The 18,817-nt window shown below is 46.4% G+C and overlaps 1 protein-coding gene across 4 annotated transcripts; it reads right to left on the bottom strand.

Annotated features, from left to right (window-relative positions):
- Positions 1-680: 680 nt before the first annotated feature.
- Positions 681-13,212, bottom strand: PAFAH1B2 (platelet activating factor acetylhydrolase 1b catalytic subunit 2). 4 transcript variants are annotated; one of them, XM_061593144.1, is made up of 6 exons: positions 13,095-13,212; positions 12,239-12,326; positions 11,346-11,435; positions 7,203-7,319; positions 6,522-6,644; positions 681-3,664 (listed from the first exon to the last, which is right to left on the bottom strand). In XM_061593144.1, the coding sequence occupies exons 2-6, from the start codon at positions 12,317-12,319 to the stop codon at positions 3,386-3,388; spliced, it is 690 nt and encodes a 229-aa protein (XP_061449128.1). In that variant the 5' UTR covers positions 12,320-12,326; positions 13,095-13,212; the 3' UTR covers positions 681-3,385. The 4 variants fall into 4 exon arrangements, with proteins under 4 accessions (XP_061449128.1, XP_061449126.1, XP_061449129.1 ...); XM_061593142.1 differs by having other exon boundaries at positions 13,041-13,211; XM_061593145.1 differs by lacking the exon at positions 13,095-13,212 and adding an exon at positions 12,789-12,972.
- Between the last annotated feature and the right edge of the window lie 5,605 nt (positions 13,213-18,817).

The raw sequence follows: 18,817 nt of genomic DNA, 5'->3' as shown, positions 1-18,817 counted from the left end.
CTCCCCACTGTAGCCACCTGTAACCCCTGCTGACATGCAGTCACCTATTTCTGATGCAGCACCCCACCTTCACCTGCCTGTGCTTCATTACCAGTCAGTTAAGGCTGCCACCTGCTATCTGCCCAGGATCAAGGAGGCTTTTCCCCCCACGGTGGGTGGGTGGGCTGCACACATGGACCTTCTGCCTGTTGGCTCAGCCTTTCCCCCCTCCCTGCACATGGCTCACCAAGAGGGCAGTGCTGTGTTTTCCAGGGATTGTGGCCAGGGCCTTTTTTACATCCTGTCTTGGCTGCCCGTAAAGGAGGGGAATGTCAGGAACAGCCACATCATAGCACGACCTTACAAACAGGACAAGAAGCATACATGAACAAATGCAGAATTTAGTTTGCAAATTACCCCCCAAAAAACCCATCACTTACAGTGCTAACGAAAAGAAGCACACCTCCATGATCTACGAGACAGTCCTAATGACGTTTCCTTGAGCTCCATTGTAACCTTGTCGAGAGACACTGCCCTCCTCCCAGGCCCCCGTGCCCTAAGGGCTTGTTTCACACTGAAGACCACCACATTCCTGATGTACAAAAGGGTCTTAATACAATTTGGGGCTAGACCTCAAGAGGCTGGGAAGCTCCAAGCAGAACACCCACACCCGCCTGAAATGAGACTCTCACACAAACTCATTGGTGAAACATATACATTTATATTGAAATATGCACTAAACAGTGAGCTCTACCAGTCATCAATGACATTTTGCCAAAGCCATTATCACTTTTTGGTGGTGGTGGGTGGAAAGTTCAGTTCGCTACCAGTAAAAAGGGAGAGAAGCAGCCCCTCCCATGTCTCCCAGCAGCAAAAAGTCACTACCCAGCAGGGCTCCAAGGACGTTCCAGACTCTTGAGCAAGCATGCTGCCAGCCCCCAGTTCTCTCCTGTGGGCTCAGGGTCCCCCAGTTACAGCCACACGCGTGCGCACACACACACACACATACATTACGAGAAAGACAACATTCCTTAACCTTCCATGCTTTTTCTTTGCTGCAATAAATATAAAATTGGCAATGTTCATACACCACAGGACAGACAAGATTCCAAGTTGCAGCACACAACTGTAAACAGCAATGAGTTTAGAGAGAGAACCCACCTAAAAGCTGAAGGGGAGAAGGCAGCAGCCAGTTACATGAGCCAGAGGCATTCCTGGGTTACCAGGAGCACCGGGCAGCAGAAGAGCCAGCCGACAGCAACAAGTTTCTCCCAGCACATCCCAGGATGAGGATCTCATTTGGGGATACAGAGGAGCCGGATACCCGACACTGGCCCTTGCAAAGAGGGCAAGAGCTCCGAGTGCGGTGGGGCAGCTGTGTTTCCCGGTCCCTGTTTGTGACAGATCAGGCAGGCAGGATTCTGGCCTCCTTTTTTGCCAGAAACAGGGCAGCCCACCAGGGAAAGGGCTAAATGCAACCGAGACCCAAGATACAAGAGAAGCCGCTAGTTCAGGGCTAGGTTTGTGAAGTAACAGCGACACTGGGCCTGCTTAGCACTCCCTCTCACAGCTGGGATAGCCTCGCCTCTGAAGAGAGAGAAAAACAGAGCCTCTTATAGAAGGGATGTTTGGCCCATTTCGCTAGCGTGGACGGAACACCACAGAGGTATTTCATTAAGTGTTAGGTCAGTGTTACCGTTTCCACAAAAGTTTGTCACTCTGGGTAAGCAGGCCAGGCGGCCTCTTGAGAGGATGGCTGGTGCAACCATAGCTACCCCCAATTCAGCATTCCAGCTGACACTGCTCCTTAGGACAGAGATCCTCTATAGGAGTTGTCCCAACCATTCTCTTGTGAAGTAGCAATCTCGTGCGTTTTGGATTCTCCTGCCTGTACTGGAGGAAATCTACAGGGAAGGATGAATGCTAGGTACAGGCTAACTTGGAAGACATCAAGTAGCATGTTCAGAATGTGAACTTGCTCCCAAGAACCCTCCAGGACTACGAAGAAAGCATTTTTACAACAAAAAGAACCACGAAGGGCTCATGCACAAGACTTTGTTGGCGGGGGAGGGGACACACATTTGACTTACGAGCGACTGCTAAGTAGTAATAGCTGACTTTGCTGAATTACTTCCTCAGGTAAAAGCAAGCCACAGATGAAGCATCTTTGTTTTTAAAAACATGTTTAAGAACAGACCCCCAAACCCAGAAATTTTTGAGGGGAAATCTCCCCTTCACCAGTCATGAATTAAGGCTTTATATCCCTGGTAGTCTCTATATAGGAAGCTGTAGTCATATGAGATCTCTGGAAATGACCTGCTTTCTGCTCAAGAGTGAACAGCTGCGGCTCAACTGTCCTTCACTGTCAGAGGCCTCATTTGCACAAATAAAATGCATGTACAAGATAGAAGCCACAAAGAAACACACACCTTGGACCTTGTAAAGTTTCACCTCCTTCAGGCCTTGTTAGAGGGAAATGAGCAAGGATTATTTCAAGGGGGGAGGAAGTAACAGTTACTTACTTTTTGCTCTTTCTTTTTTTTTAAAGAACATAAGCCCCTCCGCTCAGCATTCTGCAGCATGATACCCTACAGAGGGAAGAAATGTCAGCTTCATATTGGTGGACATGACTGGCCATGGACCAGACGCCAAAGGCCACTGGGCCTTAAAAGCAGGGAATGTTGTACCAAAGCACACGGGGGGTGCGGGAGAAGAAGAGAGAATGGTTCTTCCAGGATGCAAAATTGGGCACACGCACCCTGAACAGGGCGACATCCATCAAGCGACAGAAGTAAAATGGGCTAAGTTTAATGGGTTCACTCATTTAACGCATTAATTTTCCACATGCCTGAAGTTGTCTTCTGTAGCTGTATCCTGTTTTGTGTTGTTGCCAAAGCCAGAAAGCAGCTAGTATCACTTAAAACAAAAACCCAACCCCAGTAGATATAAAAACTCTCCAAGCAATTCCAACGTTCAGTTACTTTCAGTTCAGGGAGTGGAATGTGAGTGCAGCTAATCTCAGACATTTAGGGGCTACTGAAATAAGCCTGGCAGGACGCTACGGCGGAGGAACTGGTAGAGTGACAGCAGAATATGAGCAACAGACAGGTGAGAGGAACGTTCACACTGTAAACGAGAAATGACTTGAAAGTATCATCCTCCTTCAGTCCATCGTGTCCTGCAGTTAAGGCCACCCCAGGCAGCAGGTGGCTGGCCAAGTGAGCTGGCCCATGTGCTGCAAGGGCAGGCCACCCCGCACTCCCCGCTCCCTTCCCCTTTCCAATGCTAAACACAACACCCAGTAACATTCAACAATGGAAAGCACTTTGAGTAAGGAGGATTCTGTAGTGCCAGAATAAAAAGAACGGCGCTGATGGAGTTGGGGGTGTCACGAACACTGCTGGGATCAGGCCAAAGTCGCCTGCTTCTCTTCAGGGGTCTCCTCCAGCAGCTGCATGATCAGTTCATGGAGGGGTTTGCAGATCTTGGCGTAGCCAGCACCCGTTAGGTGCAGAAAATCAAACATGTCGTGGCAGGAAATGGTGCCATCTGAGTGCACAAAGCCCCCATCCACGTCCAGCAGCTGGACGTTGGTGAGTTTGGGCAGCGAGGTCTTCAGGAGCTGGTTCACCTTGCTGTTCTTCTGCCGCAGCAGGTTTGGCTTCTCACCACGCGGCAGCAGGCCCTTGAGTGAGGAATAGGACACACCCATGTTAGGAGGCACCTAACAGTTTTACAAGAAGCATGCACCTGGGATCCCACCCTTGCGTCTCTCTGCACACTGACTTTACCCACTGTTGAAGGCTCCATCCCATCATCTCAGTGGATGCCAGGCACTCTATCTCTCTTCTCCCCTTGCTACTTCCCTATCTGTAAGAACATCGGGCAACTTTTATTCTCCACCTGCTCCCAGAAAGCTTAGGGTTGGTTCCCACTCTCTTGCTCCTCACTTTCTTTTGAAATGGATTTGTATGTAGACTATTTTAATGTCTTATGCAAAGTTCTCAATGCACCAGATGATCATTTTGATGTAGGCAGGAAGAGAACATGAATAATACTCCATTTTCTAAAATAAATTATTCAAATCAATTTGTAAAAATGAAACAGATAAAAACCACAATTAACCAAATGGTAAAAATAATGAGATATTGACTTTAAAAGCCCGAATAAAAGCACCAGAGATACTGACACAGTAAAACAGCGAACAATCTCAAACTTTACATCAAAATTGGGAATGACGACTCCTTTTGGGGAACGTATTCTACAAAAAGGAGACCTACTTTGTTCCTGCTAAAAGGAAGGGTGGGATATAAATTTAATAAATAAATAAATACAAAAATACTTCTTAAACTCTGCATATTCAGGGAATTATCCTCAGTTATAAAACGGGATCTAGCCAACCAGCTACGATAACACAATGAGAAACCGCTCCCTAAATAAGAGACGCTCAAGGCAGACACCCAGTGCTGCTTCTCCTTTCTCCTTGGCCAAAGGACCACCCTTGCAACAGGGAGTGGACGTGCCCTTCTCTTCTCATGCTGGTACCATTCCTCCTGGTAAGGAGGAGCTTATAGAAACTACACCAGACATTCCCAAATATACTAGCTATGCTTGATGACGGCTACATGACAAGTAACAAAAGACTGCTGCGAGGCTGACTGGACCCGAGTAAAACATTATAACCACATCTACTGTGTGGTGGTGAGGGTGGCAAAGAAGGCCCACTTCTCTGCCTCCATCACATCCTCAAGTAGCCATCCAGTGCTTTTCTGTATTGTCAGGGGTCTATTAATATCAAAGCCAGGAAATGGAATTCTAGACCCTTTAGAAGCTCCCTGTGAATTGTTTGTGAGGCACTTTGAGGATAACCTGGTAATCTTGATGCCCCATCTACGCCTACTGTAGTTCCCAGTGAGGTGTCCAGTGCAACCTCTACTGCAACTTCTTGGGAACAGTTTCAGTTGATCCGGCCTGATGACGTGGACAAGGTGCTTGGGATGATGCGGCCAGCAGCGTGTTCTCTTGACCCTTGCCCTTCTTGGCTTATTAAAGCTTGCCGAGGGGGTCTGACCGAGTGGATCCAGGGTGTGGTCAACGCATCATTGCGGGAGGGACTGGTTCCAGCCACCTTGAAAGAGGCAGTGATCCAACCACTCCTGAAAAAGCCCACCCTGGACCCATTGGTTTGTGACAACTACCACCTGGTCTTAAATACCCCCTTCTTAGGGAGGGTGATTGAGAGGGTTGTGGCGCAGCAACTGCAAGTACTCTTGGATGAAACAGATTATCTTGACCCATTCCAGTCTGGGTTCAGGCCCGGTTATGGGACCAAACTGGCCTTGGTTGCCCTGATGGATGACATTTATCTGGAGAAGGACAGAGGGAATGCGACCCTGTTGTTCTTACTTGATCTCTCAGCGGCTTTTGATACCATTGACCATGGTGTCCTTCTGGGCCAACTTGGTGAGATGGGTATCGGAGGCACTGTTTTACAGTGGTTCTGATCCTACCTTCAGGGTTATTTTCAGAGAATAGCATTGGGTGATTGTCTTTCAGGCCCCTGGCAGTTGTGCTGCTGGATGCCATGGAGTACCATCTTGTCCCTCATGCTGTTTAACATCTATATGAAGCCCTTGGGAGCAATCATCAAGAGATTTGGGACAAGGTGTCAGCAGTATGCTGATGATACCCAGCTCTATTTCTCTGTAACATCTGAATGGGGTGAGGCTGTGCAAACCCTGGACCAGTGTCTGGACTCGATGGTGAGCTGGATGAGGGGCAATAAACTGAGTGTGAATCCTAGCAAGATGGAGGCGCTCTGGATTGGTGGCTCTGAGTTGAAATAACGGTGAAGTGCCTGCTTTGGATGGGGTCGTATTCCCTCTGAAAGAGCAGATTCACGATCTGGCGGGGCTCCTGGATCCATCTTTGTCACTAGAGGCCCAGGTGATCTCAGTGGCTAGGAGTGCCCTTGACTAGCTTTGGTTGGTAAGACAGTTGTGTCCGTTTCTGGTCCGGGACAGTATCCCACTGGTGAAAGAACTGCACTGGCTGCCCATTAGCTACCAGGCCAAGTTCAAGGTTCTAATTTTGGTGTACAAAAGCCACGCAGCTTGGGACCAGGATACATCAAAGATCGTCTTACCCCTTATATACCCAGTCTATCACTGCACTCTGCAGGTGAGGGCCTCCTGCAGATATCAATTTATCAGGAGGTCTGTTCTGCACAACATAGAAAGCAGACCTTTCGTGTTGTGGCACTGACACTCTGGAATTCCCTCCCCTTAAATATTAGACAGGCACTGTCTCTGTTACCTTCCCGGCGCCTAATGAAGACCTTCCTCTTTCAACATTCCTTTTAAGTAGAGACCTTAACCCAGACTGCGTCTGTGCTGAAATTCCTTTTTAAGATGTTTTTAAAGTTTTTTCCAGTTTTGTTTTAATATGTTTTAAAGTGCTTTTGGCGTGTTTGTTTGCTGCCCTGGGCTCCTTCTGTGAGGAAGGGTGGGATATAAATTTAATAAATAAATAATAAACAATACCAGCACAATAATCTTGGCCTGGGGCTGCCGCGTATTTATCAGCCTTACAATGGCCTCTATTCCACCAGCTACTTCCTCTGCTGTGTTTTCATGATTGTTTGTTCCAACCCAAACAACAATGACCTGTGGAGGGAGAAAAGGGGGAAGAGAAACAACCCAGGATGATTCTTGCAATACGCAGCCTCAAAGGAGAGGAAAAGCATATCATATTATGCACCTGTCGCTCATCTGGAGTATTTATACCCAACCTACTAACCAAAGTTCTGAAGGTGGCTTAAAATATACTTAAAACACAATAGAATAGACAAGAGTTATGGGCTGGCCAATGGGTTGTATATACATTTCCTCCTAGTTCTCAGATATTCCAACTGTAGCGGAATCTCCTGGCCTGGAAAAAAGTGCCAAAGCAGCCAGATGTCAAGTCCCTCACGGGTGAGAGTTTCCTCCATGGGCCAACATTCACCATTTCTGGTATTTGTGACAATATCGTTCACAGCCCAGGACTCTTAGCACCTTCCTAGTCCTCTGTTTTCTTGCTAGTTGTAAATTATAGGCTACAAATATAATATATACACCCTGGCGCTTATCAGCACAAAACTGTTTTGACTGAAACAGCCAGCAGACCATTCTTTTGAAAAGAGGGGAACCTTTCATGCACACAGCCACCCCCCCCCAGTTTACCTTGGGTTTAATATTCTCCAGTTCACCATTCTTCAGTCTCCACAGAACATGCCCCGTTGTGTCCCCTCCAATTCCAAAATTCAGCGCATGTAAAGGTGAAAACAGTTCACGCCATATCTGTAACCAGAAACCAATTCACTCTTTTAGAGGATCACCCTTGAACAAAAGCTAAACATTTCACTGTGTGATCTAACATTTAAAACATCAGTAAGACACCTGTTTTTTTTAAAAAAATGATAATCTCTACACGGACCAGGATCTGAGAGTCCTCCAAGCTTTCTTTGGACATTGTTGCTTATGCATAGGATTAAGCAAATGGTCAAAGAGTAGGACTCTGCCTCTTGGCCCCAACTCTGATGTGGTGTGCACTCCCAGGCCACCCATACAGTAACATGGACACATGCAGAAGAGAAGCCTTTGTGTACAGCTGTACACAAAAGGGCTTCCTAGGAACCAAGAGACTGAAATGACCCCACAGGCCATCTAGTCCAATCTCCTGCCAATGCAGGAAATCTACTATGCTTCTCCTTCATAAATGTCATGCTCAACACAAGGATGTCCAGGAAGTTGGGCCAATGGGGCGCATGACGTCAAGCATAGGGCCAAAGGCTCTCCTCCCTTTCCATGGATTCATCTCTACATATGGATGATAAAGCATGGACATCCAAAGAGGGCTGTATCCATAGGTGTTGGCCTGTAAATGTCATTTATTTTATTTTATTTTATTTATTTTATTAGATTTATATACCGCCCGACTAGCATTAGCTCTCTGGGCGGTGAACAACAGAATATAAAAATACAAAACATCTCAGATCTCATAATAAATACAGCATAAACATATATAAAACAAGAAATCAAAAACAATTACAACAAAATTTAAAACTAAAACGAGTTACATATTAAAATGCCATAGCAAAGAGGCAAGTCTTAACCTGGCGCCGAAAGGAGAGCAATGTCGGCGCCATACGCACCTCTTCGGGGAGACTGTTCCACAGTTCGGGGGCCACTACTGAGAAGGCCCTAGATCTTGTCACCGTCCTCCGAGCCTCCCTATGAGACGGAACTCGGAGGAGGGCCTTCGATGTGGAGCGTAGTGTACGAGCAGGTTCATATCGGGAGAGGCGTTCAGATAGGTATTGTGGTCCCGTGCCGTATAGGGCTTTATAGGTCAAAACCAGCACTTTGAATCTAGCCCGGAAGCATATTGGCAGCCAGTGCAAGCGAGCCAGAACAGGTGTTATGTGTTCCGACCGCCTGGTCCCCGTTATTAATCTGGCCGCCACATTTTGGACAAGATGTAGTTTCCGAACTGTCTTCAAAGGCAGCCCTACGTAGAGCGCATTGCAGTAGTCCAGTCATGAGGTTACCAGAGCATGTACGACTGATGTTAGGTCCTCCCTGCTCAGATAGGGACATAGCTGGGCTACCAGCTGAAGCTGGTAGAAAGCATTCCCTGCCACCGATGCCACTTGGGCCTCAAGTGACAGGGAAGGATCTAAAAGAACCCCCAGACTACGAACCCGGTCCTTTAGGGGGAGTGTAACCCCATCCAGGACAGGGTGTATATCCACCATCCGATCCGGGAAACCATTCACCAGCAGCATCTCAGTCTTGTCTGGATTGAGCCTCAGTTTGTTAGCTCTCATCCAGTCCATTATCGCAGCCAGGCAACGGTTCAGCACATCGACAGCCTCACCTGAGGAGGATGAAAAGGAGAAATAGAGCTGCGTGTCATCAGCGTACTGGTGGCAAGGCACTCCATAGCTCCTGATGACCGCACTCAACGGCTTCATATAGATGTTGAAAAGCATGGGAGACAGAACCGAACCCTGCGGGACTCCACATTGCAGAGCCCACGGTGTCGAGCAATGTTCCCCAAGCACAACCCTCTGGAGACGACCCACTAAGTAGGAGCGGAACCACTGCCAAACAGTACCCCCAACTCCCAGTTCCCCAAGCCTCTCCAGGATACCATGGTCGATGGTATCAAAAGCCGCCGAGAGATCAAGGAGGATCAACAGAGTTGATTCAAAGAGGGATCTTCTGGAAAGTGTGCTTGTGACAAGATCAATGCTTGCTCTCAGAGCGATTTGGGGCAATTAGATAATGCTGAAATCAAAGAGGGTCAGGGACCTTTTTTTTTTTTAAAGAAGTACATTTTTATTATATTCAAGTCATTACAAAATTATAAGACAACCCACCAAAAATAAACAAATTCCCTCTGCAACCACCTCACCTGTTATAAGTGCCTCCTCTACATTTTCAACTACTAACTATTCTCTACTTGATATCTACAGGCCCTTCCAGAAAAAGCTTTTTGGATTCCTGGAGACCTAAGATCTGCAACTCCTTTGTTGACATACTCAAAAAGTGGAAACCAAATTTCAATAAAGTAGTAATTTTGGCCTGGACAGGGAATCTTCTCAACAAAAATCCCTGTGATCCACCAGTGCATTGTGTCACTGTGATCATTTACTGATTTTTTAAAAAGAATTTTTACTTGGTCTTCAACCTAAAAGGCTCCTTGAGTGACTTACAAAGCACGATAAAGCAAGACAGTCCCTGCACTGAGGCTTACAATATAAAAGAGAGAAGACAAAAACAGGATGGGAAAAAAAGCAAATTCAAGCACCAGTTCTTAAAAAACCCCAGCTGAGATGGAAACCAGGTAGCCTGATGGAACGGCTGCTACTAGGTGATAAATGAGAAAGAGCTAAAGGGAAGGAATAAGCTGAAGCTGAACCCTGACAAAACTGAGGTACTGTTTGTGGGAGACAAGGGAAGGTTGGGGGATGTTGACCTGGTGCTTAATGGGGTACAGTTGCCCCTGAAAGACCAGGTCAGCAGCCTGGGGGTCATTCTTGACTCCCAGCTGTCCATGGAGGCTCAGGTCTCGGCTGTGAGCCGGGCGGTGCTGTATCAACTCCATCTGATACGGAGGCTGCGCCCCTACCTTCCCAACCATCTGCTCCCATCGGTGGTACATGCCCTTGTCTCCTCTCACCTAGACTACTGTAATGCGCTCTACATGGGGTTACCCTTGAAAATGGTCCGGAAGCTGCAACTGGTACAGAATGCGGCGGCTCGCCTAATTAAAGGCAGCCGCCGGCGAGATCACATCACTCCAGTGCTGAAGGAGTTGCACTGGTTACCGGTTGTTTTCGGGCCCAATTCAAGGTGTTGGTTCTGACCTTTAAAACCCTATACGGTTTCGGCCCAGTCTATCTGAAGGAGCGCCTCCAACATCATCAGGGATGCCGCTCAACAAGATCAGCCTCAAAAGGCCTTCTCTCTATCCCACCAGTTAAAACAGCTAGACTGGTGAGAACTAGGGAGAAGGCTTTTTCAATTGTGGCCCCCACTTTGTGGAATTCCCTCCCAAATGATCTCTGCCATGCCCCCTCTATGATGAGCTTCCGCCGGGCCTTGAAGACCTGGCTCTTCAGGCAGGCTTTTGGGGTGGGTTAGGTTTTATTACTATTGTTGAGATTTTTTAGTGTTTAAATGTATTTGTATGGGTTTTTTTGTACGTCACCCAGAGTGGCTGGACAGCCAGCCAGATGTGCAACTAATAAATTTAATAAAATAAATAAATAAATAAATAATAAACTAGCACCTCAACAGAGGCAGTGGAATAGCCCTGCTTCCCATCTCAACTGTAGCTTAATGGAATTCCATCTCTAAGGAGGCTTACCTGATGCCTACCTTATTTTCAGCACCAGAACGTTTTTATTTTAATCAGTGATGGAAATGGTTCAGTTGCTGCGGTTTTACCCAGTTTATTGGTCATCTTGTGAATTTTGTTTTAACTGCCCTGAATGTGTTTTTTACATGGAAAGGTGTGATATAATATTAAGAAAAATAAGTACATTTTAAATTTACAAAGCAAGAGTACAGACTCTACATCTCTTTATATGTCAAACAATCCTAAGTCTGCACTTAAGAGTGTTTCTAAATCAGACTACAGTTTTTCTAGTCCAACATTCTTCCTAGGAATCAGGATGAGCAAACTGGTCCATTGGTGGACCACTATCTACCTTTTGCCCACCTCTGCAAAAAGAAAGCCAAGCATTATCACCTGTTAAGAGAAGTAAATGTGTTCACATAAGTAGCCCTATGGCTCCATTTCCTTCCATTCAGTACCTCATATTGCTGTAGCAGCTGAACCATGGAATCCCCCACAAACAGCACGTCAGGCTCCTTGTCCTTGCAGTCCAGGACAAATCGGTTATGCTGTATAAAAAAGAAGCAAGAGGATTATGACAATCTAGCAGCTCTCTTGCACACAAAGACTTGTAATCCTGATTGCCTGTCAGCCATGCTATTTTGCTGCTGACATTTCCTTACTGCAGATACCCACTATGTTATAATACATTGTCTTGAGGCTGCAGAAGTAGGGCCAGGCTACAGTGGTGTGGAAGCGTGCTCTTGGCCTCTATCACTAGCAAGAGAAGCAAGGGCCGTCAAGCAGTTGTATCAGTCCTTCTCTGAGCAAGAATCTCAGCAAGGGAAGATTAGCCTGGATACAAATGCTCATTTACAGGTTACTGCTTCATTCTGGCCTTGTCAAACGGACCCTCTACCTTTCCTCTCCATTCCCCTTCCTTTGTGTATCTTTCCTTTTTTGCTTATAAGCCTGGGAGAAGGGCACAAGTCTCTTTTTAAATTTTTGCAATACAATCTATGTATGAAAAGTGGAATAATCATTTAATACCATGAATATTGGATGTGAAGAGTGGCACAGTTCTGTGTGTATGGAGTTTCCAGACAGAGAAAAGTCCTGCTGGGCTGTGCCCCATTCTTCAACACTCAGCAGTTTTTGTGTACATTTTAGTAAAGCCTCCAGCACTTCCCAATTTGGTATGCTGTTAAGGACAGGACTGCCAGTTTTAACCTACTGGCAAGTCAGCCTAACAGTCCTCACAGGAGCAAACTGCCTGCACAAGAGTGCTTTGGTGGCAGCAGTGATCACTGTACTCTCAGCTGCCTTACAAGCCAGAGAAATTCACCTACTCCTGCCACTGCACATCTTTTACCTGTGACATCCACCTATCATCGCCTTGGACATCCTCAGCTGCGTGTGGAATTGCTGCTGGGTTTGAGTCACCCTGGCTCATCCTATCCCTGAGGAGACAACAGCTTCAGTACACAATGTCTTGTGACAAGGACCCCTATAATAGGAGTAAATTATACAAAAACACCAACACGTGCACAGTCACGGCATTCCCGGGGGACAAGACACCAAAAATGCTTGCCACTGTGTTCACGTTGCAAAATGCCCTGCACGTACTTGCAAATTTAACAAAACGTGTGAAACGGCCTTTTGAAGTCTGAGACCATCCCGTGAAAAAACCGGCAGATCAGCAACGAAACGGAACGGAGCAGACCGATTTGGGCGGCAGTCAGACACTCAGCCAGAGTAGGTTGGGGTGGGACAGGTGCAGGGGTGGGACAGGTGCAGGGGTGGGACAGGTGCAGGGGTGGGACAACAGACGAGGAAGGCCGCGGGTGCTCGCCGCGTCCCCAGCCCCGATCAAGGCAAGGCAAAGCAACGCGCAAAACTGAAGCCCGGTGAAGAATCCTCGCCTGAGGGAGGCCCCTTCGCCACCACAGAGTCTCAGGCGACCCCCGGAGTCTCCCGGCTAGGCGCGAGAAGAATCAAGGCCTCCCAGCAGGCCCCGTTGCCATGGGAACCTCCGGGAGGAGACTGCAAGCCCCCTCCCCCAGCTCCAGACCGCGTCCTCGGAATGGGGCTCTACTAAGGCCGCCTCCCTCGGCGCCAGGCCATCCGGGCGGCTAACGGAGGCCCGGAGGCGGGACCTGAGTATCCGCACTCACGCCGGCGGCGACTGCGGCTCGCCCCGCTCCTCCATCACGCTCGCGTCCACTCGCCTCTCGGTCCTCCTCCTCCCCGTTGCTCTGGCGGGCGCGCCCCTCCCCCTTGCTCCGTCGCAGACCGCCCCCTGCAGTGCGCCTGCGCAAGGATCTGCTTCCTCCCTGCGCCCTTGTCGCGAGCGAATCGGCTTCGTCTCCGCGGAGGAAATCCCGCCTATTCAGAACTCCTGTTTGGCTCTCCCCACCTAGTCCTCTAGAGGGCGCTCATCGACTTCGTACGGTGCGCCGGAGGGTCCACACAACCACCGCTTCTTCCGCGCTTTCCCCCCTTTTTTTGCGGAATCCCGCTCGGCGCCATATTGACCGGAGGAGGAGAATGAACTCTAGGCCTGCGGGAGGGCCCAGCGGACGCGCGCTGGTGCCGTCATCGCGCGAGCCCATGATGTCATGTGGAAACTAGTGGTGGCCTGAGATGATGTCATGGGGTTGTTGAGATTCTTACTTGCAATGCGTTCTTATTGTTCCCAAGCACAAAGTTCTTCAAAAATAATAATTATAAAGTTCAGTTGTTGAAACAGTAATTGCCAAGAGTTCAAAATCAGACTTCGTCTTTAAAGGTTATTTTGGAAATGATTCACGGACACAGTAGTTCTGCACATATATCTTCCAGCTGCAGTGTCAGTTCCTAGTTCTCCACCAGTTTCTTATCCTCCATCTGCTTAACGCTGGCTAAAAAAAACTAAGAACGTGGTCCTCTAGGTAGTCCGTAGTACAAGATGCTGTTCCGGATGCTGCCATGGGAATTGCACAGCATGAGTGGGATGGTGATGTGTATGACCGCCAGCCTCCCATCCGTCCACACTCTGAAGCAGACCCCACTCCTGCCCAGCTGGGCATCTAAAATTGTTCAAAGGACTTTCTTCAGTTTCATTGCTGTGGGGCATAGTTCCTGCCCACCTTCAAGTGTTGCCTCAGAATATCTGTTCTGCATAATCATGCCAAGGCTCAAAGCAACCAGTGTAGGAGGTCTGCCCTTCATACACTCCTACCATGCATGGATTACAAAGCCACATGTGGCACCACCATGAGAAAAGGGTAAGGAAAGTAACACTGCTGATTCTTCCAGTGATGGTGTTCGCAGCAGTGGTGATGAAAAGGCAGTTGTCAATTATGAGGAAAACGAGAGTCATGGGATGTAAAATGCACCACCCAGTGGTCACAGTGCTCTTTGAAAGACATGCAATATTAGCACCTGCTGGTAAGAGTATTGAAAGATGAATATTTTCACCTTTGTAACTGAAACCAATGTTTTGGAACCACTTACCCAATTTGAATGCAAGCTGCGTTTCCTGTTGCATGCCATGTTGTGCTAAAGCATCTTCTGTAAATTACAGGGTAGAAGTTAATAATATTCTTCCTTTATTGATGATCCCACACACATGCAAACGGTACTATTTATTTTTTTCCTGCCCATAATCTATTTTTAAATAAATTATACATTTTAACAGCAGCAGCTTTTCAAAATCACTAGCATAATAAAAGTATTCTTGCTCCATTCATTAAAAAAGCAAATTACTGCAGAGAATTCATCTCATGAACTGCCTTCAAGTCGATTCCGACTTACGGCAACCCTATGAATAGGGTTTTCATGAGGCTGAGAGGCAGTGACTGGCCCAAGGTCACCCAGTGAGTTTCATGGCTGTGTGGGGATTCGAACCCTGGTCTCCCAGGTTGTAGTCCAACACCTTAACCACTACTATTTATTAAATAAAGGCATGGAATCAGTTGTCAGCATTGTAAGCAATTATTTTAAAATAATTTGTCAATACTTTTTTCCTCACTGACATACATTTTTTCAATAAAAACATATTTGCAAAGCATACAGAGATTCTTTTTTTTTTAATCAGTGTGTTTTGACTTAAGGTTAACTTTAGTCCTAGTTCAAAGAGACCCATTAAAGTTAATGGACATGACTAACTTAGGTTCATTAATTTCAGTGGGTCTACTCTGAGTTAGACTTAGTTGAATCCATGGTTAGCTGAATTAAAAAGTGCATCTATTTCTGTGTGACATATTATGACTCAACATATAGTTTACCTACCTAGGTATCCACAGGGATGCCCCTGCTGGCTGAACCGTAACTCCAACTTTCATTTTTTTAAAAAGAGTAAGTTTCTAGCATTGATAGAACCTGTAAAAATGTGCAGGCGCTATTCTTCCCATTTGTATTGTGAGAAAGTTGCCTGCTCCTACCTTTCAGTTATGTACATTTATTTATTTATTTGAAGTGTTGACTCCTGCAGATGCCCTGCTCACCTGGGAGTTCCCATTGCCAAAATAGAATCATAGAATTGTAGAGTTGGAAGGGGCCTGTAAGGCCATCGAGTCCAACCCCCTGCTTAATGCAGGGATCCATGTTAAAGCAGGCCACGCCCATTCAGTCAACAGCCATCAGTAATATGGTAGAAGATCAGAAATTGCAACCAGTATGTAGACTGCTCCCTTCTGGCTCTGACAAAAATTCCCCCTTTGAGGAAGTTCCATTTGGTGCGAAGTTATATTGCTGTTTCCTGTCCAATACGTCATCATTACTGTTGTCCCAGTACTGTGCATTTCTGTATGGATTGCTGCCAATTCTCAGACTCTTTTCAAAATGGACACAAGTGCATTTGTCTTCTCCATAGCCCGCCCTTTCCCTACAACTGCCTGTGGCTCACTGCCCTCCTCTATACCAAAAAATAGTTTTCTCTCCTAGGAAAAGGAGGGTGAGGAGGAGACATATAGGAAACCACACCCCACAGTCAAGGATAATAAGCATGTAATGAAACCCAGCCACAAACACTTGGATGTGTCCCTGGAATGTTATATTTTGGGTGGCTAGTGTATACCACATGTCACAACTCTACTTTTCTGCGGGTCATTTTCTTCTGACTGTGTTGTTAACCATCACCCACAGATGTGTGCACTCTCAGGATAAGCACTTGGGGCATCTGATGAAGGGGACTGTACTTCTAAATGGTTGTTCCATAATAAACGTGTATTGCAATAGGCAACAATCTGAGTATTGCCATTTCTCATTTTTCCAGTCTTAAGTTCAGTTCTGCACATTTCCACATCAGACTGTGATTTTTTTAAAAAAGGTCTGATTAAAATTCATCAGCATTTTAATGTGAATTTCTCCTGCTACATACATTTTTATATGCAATTTGACTAATGTACCATTTTTGCAAAGCAGTTTTGCCTAACATAATATTATTTTCACTATGACATGCATTTTTATGCGCACTTGACCATAATATGTGCACTTGACCATGCGCACTTGACCATAATATGTGCATTTTTAGTTAACTGGAGAAGTCCATTGCAAAATTCGGACAAGTGCACATTTCAACGGATGGCTGTGTTTCAGTTGGCATATTGTTTTGGAAAGTTTAAATGCAAACTGAATTGAATTTGTCCCCCATCTCCATTTGTGAGTCTGTAAGGTAAGCAGACTCTTTGTTGTCTTCCTGTTGTGTTCATTAAGTTGGCGATGTATAATGTTATCAGTTAAGGGCCTGCTTGAAGGTTATAATCAAAAAAGGTATTCACACACATACACACGTAGATAAATAATTTAAAGGAAAGTTCCAAACATAACATTCCCGCATAGAAAAGGAAAGTCAAGAAACACAATGCTTAATTACAGTGTGTAGCCATCTGCTAAGTATGTATGACAGATAGTTGTGGTGTGTTCAAAATTTGTCCCAAACTCCACAAGTTGAATGATGAGTTAGCAATTAACACAAGGTGTTAAATCAAAGAAGTTCCTCTCTACCTGATGATTATGATGACCCATGCCCTGTTTCCTTCCTTCTCCATTGTGGTTGAGATGACTTTCAGGGATAAAAGGGTATTGATATTACTCCATTTAATATGCATATAAAACCCAGCAACAATTACCTTTGAAAGCACTAATTATTAATTAATTAATTTGTTAGTTGCCTCATACCCAGTGGTCTCTAGGTGACTTACAACACATTTTAAAACATACAATATCAAACAAACAACATCCAATACACAAAATTTAACACTCCCCAAAAGGATTAAGACAGCATACCAAAGGCCTAAGTGAAAAGGAAGGTCTTTGCCTGTTGCCTAAAGTTAGATAGAGAAGGTGCCAGGCATGTCTCCCTGGGGAGAGCATTCCACAGCCCAAGGGCCACCACTAAAAAGGCCAGTTCTTGTATTGCCACCCTCTGAGCCTCTCATGAAGGGGCACATGAAGAAGGCCCTCAGATTACAAATACAGGGTCCGGGTCATCTCATACAGAGAGAAGCAGTCCTTGAGATATTGAGTTCCTAAGCCACATAAGCCTTTATAGGTCAAAACCAGCACTTTGAATTGAGCCCAGAAACTAACTGGTAGCCAGTGCAGCCATGCCAGAATTGGTGTTATATGTGTGGACCAACATACCCTGGTCACCAATCTGACTGCCGAGTTCTGCACTAGCTGGAGTTTCCGAACTATCTTCAAAGGCAGCCCCATGTATGATGCATTGCCGTAATCTAATCTAGAGGTTACCGGAGCACAGACAACAGAAGTTAGGCTGTCCTTGTCCAGAAATGGGTGCAGCTGGACCACCAGTCAAAGCTGGTGAAAGGCACTCCGTGTCAAAAGGATACTTGAGCCTCAAGCAACAGTAATGGATCCAGGAGTACCCTCAGACTATGTACCTGCTCCTTCAGAAGGAGTGTAACCCCATCCAAAGCAGGCCACAACCCATATATCCAGTCTAGAGAACCACCCACTAACAGTGCCTCTGTCTTGTCTTGATCAAGCTTCAGTTTATTGGCTCTCATCCAGTCCATTACCAAGGCAAGATACTGATTGAGCAAATCCACTGCCCTACCTGCAAATGTAAAGCAGAGCTGTGTGTCATCAGCATATTGCTGACAACATACTCCAAAACTCCAGATGACCCTACTCAGCAGTTTCATGTAGATATTAAATTGCTGGGTGATAGAATCAAACCTTGTGGGACCTCATACTGAAGGTTCCACTGGGCCAAATAGCATTCCCCAAGCACCACCATCTGAGAACGACCATCCAAGTAGGACTGCAACCGCTGCAAACCTGCTCACCCCAACTTGGACAGCCGTTCCAGAAGAATACCAGGTTGATGGTATTGAAAGACGCTGAGAGATCAAGGATAATTAACAGGGACACACTCCCCTGCCTCTCTCCTGACAGAGGTCATCATACAGGGCGACAAAGACCGTTTCCATGCCAAAGCCAGACCTAAACCCTGATTGACATGGATCCAGAAAATTGGTTTAATCTGAGAAAACCTGTATGTGGTTTGCAACCACATGCTCAAGGACCTTGCTCAGAAAGGGGAGATTGATAACTGGCCAGTAATTATTTAAGTTTCCTGGGTCCAGGGAGGGTTTCTTAAAGAGTGGTCTAACCATCACCTCCTTTAAACAGGCAGGGGCCACCCCTTCTTGCATGGTGGCATTAATCACCTCCCTGGCCCAGCTAGCTGCCCCTTCTCTGCTGGTTTTTATCAGCCATGAGGGTCAAGAGCACAAGTGGTTGCCCAGACCGAACTAAGCAACTTGTCCACATCCTCAAGCCTTAGTAACTGAAGCTCATCCAACACAACAGGACAGGGCGGTGTTCTGGACACCTCTTGAGACTCATCCACTTTAACTGTAGAATCAAGGTCCTGGTGGATATGAGTGATTTACCCTCAAAATGCTTTGCAAACGTCACAGAGAGCCACTGTTGGTTCCAT

The sequence above is a fragment of the Rhineura floridana genome, chromosome 12 (assembly GCF_030035675.1).
Source record: "Rhineura floridana isolate rRhiFlo1 chromosome 12, rRhiFlo1.hap2, whole genome shotgun sequence".
Lineage (NCBI taxonomy): Eukaryota > Metazoa > Chordata > Lepidosauria > Squamata > Rhineuridae > Rhineura > Rhineura floridana.
Note: the sequence above shows the minus strand (reverse complement) of the source record. Positions and strands in the feature narration are given on the sequence as shown.

What these genes read in the sequence shown, in the direction of transcription:
- PAFAH1B2 (XM_061593142.1), bottom strand. Translation starts at nt 13,075, where the DNA reads ATGGAGGAGCGGGGCGAGCCGCAGTCGCCGCCGGC. An exon ending in AGCTGCTACAGCAATATGAG is followed by an intron (nt 7,320 to 11,345) that starts GTACTGAATGGA and finishes TTCTGGTTACAG; the next exon opens with ATATGGCGTGAACTGTTTTC. An exon ending in TGGAGAATATTAAACCCAAG is followed by an intron (nt 6,645 to 7,202) that starts GTAAACTGGGGG and finishes CTCCCTCCACAG; the next exon opens with GTCATTGTTGTTTGGGTTGG.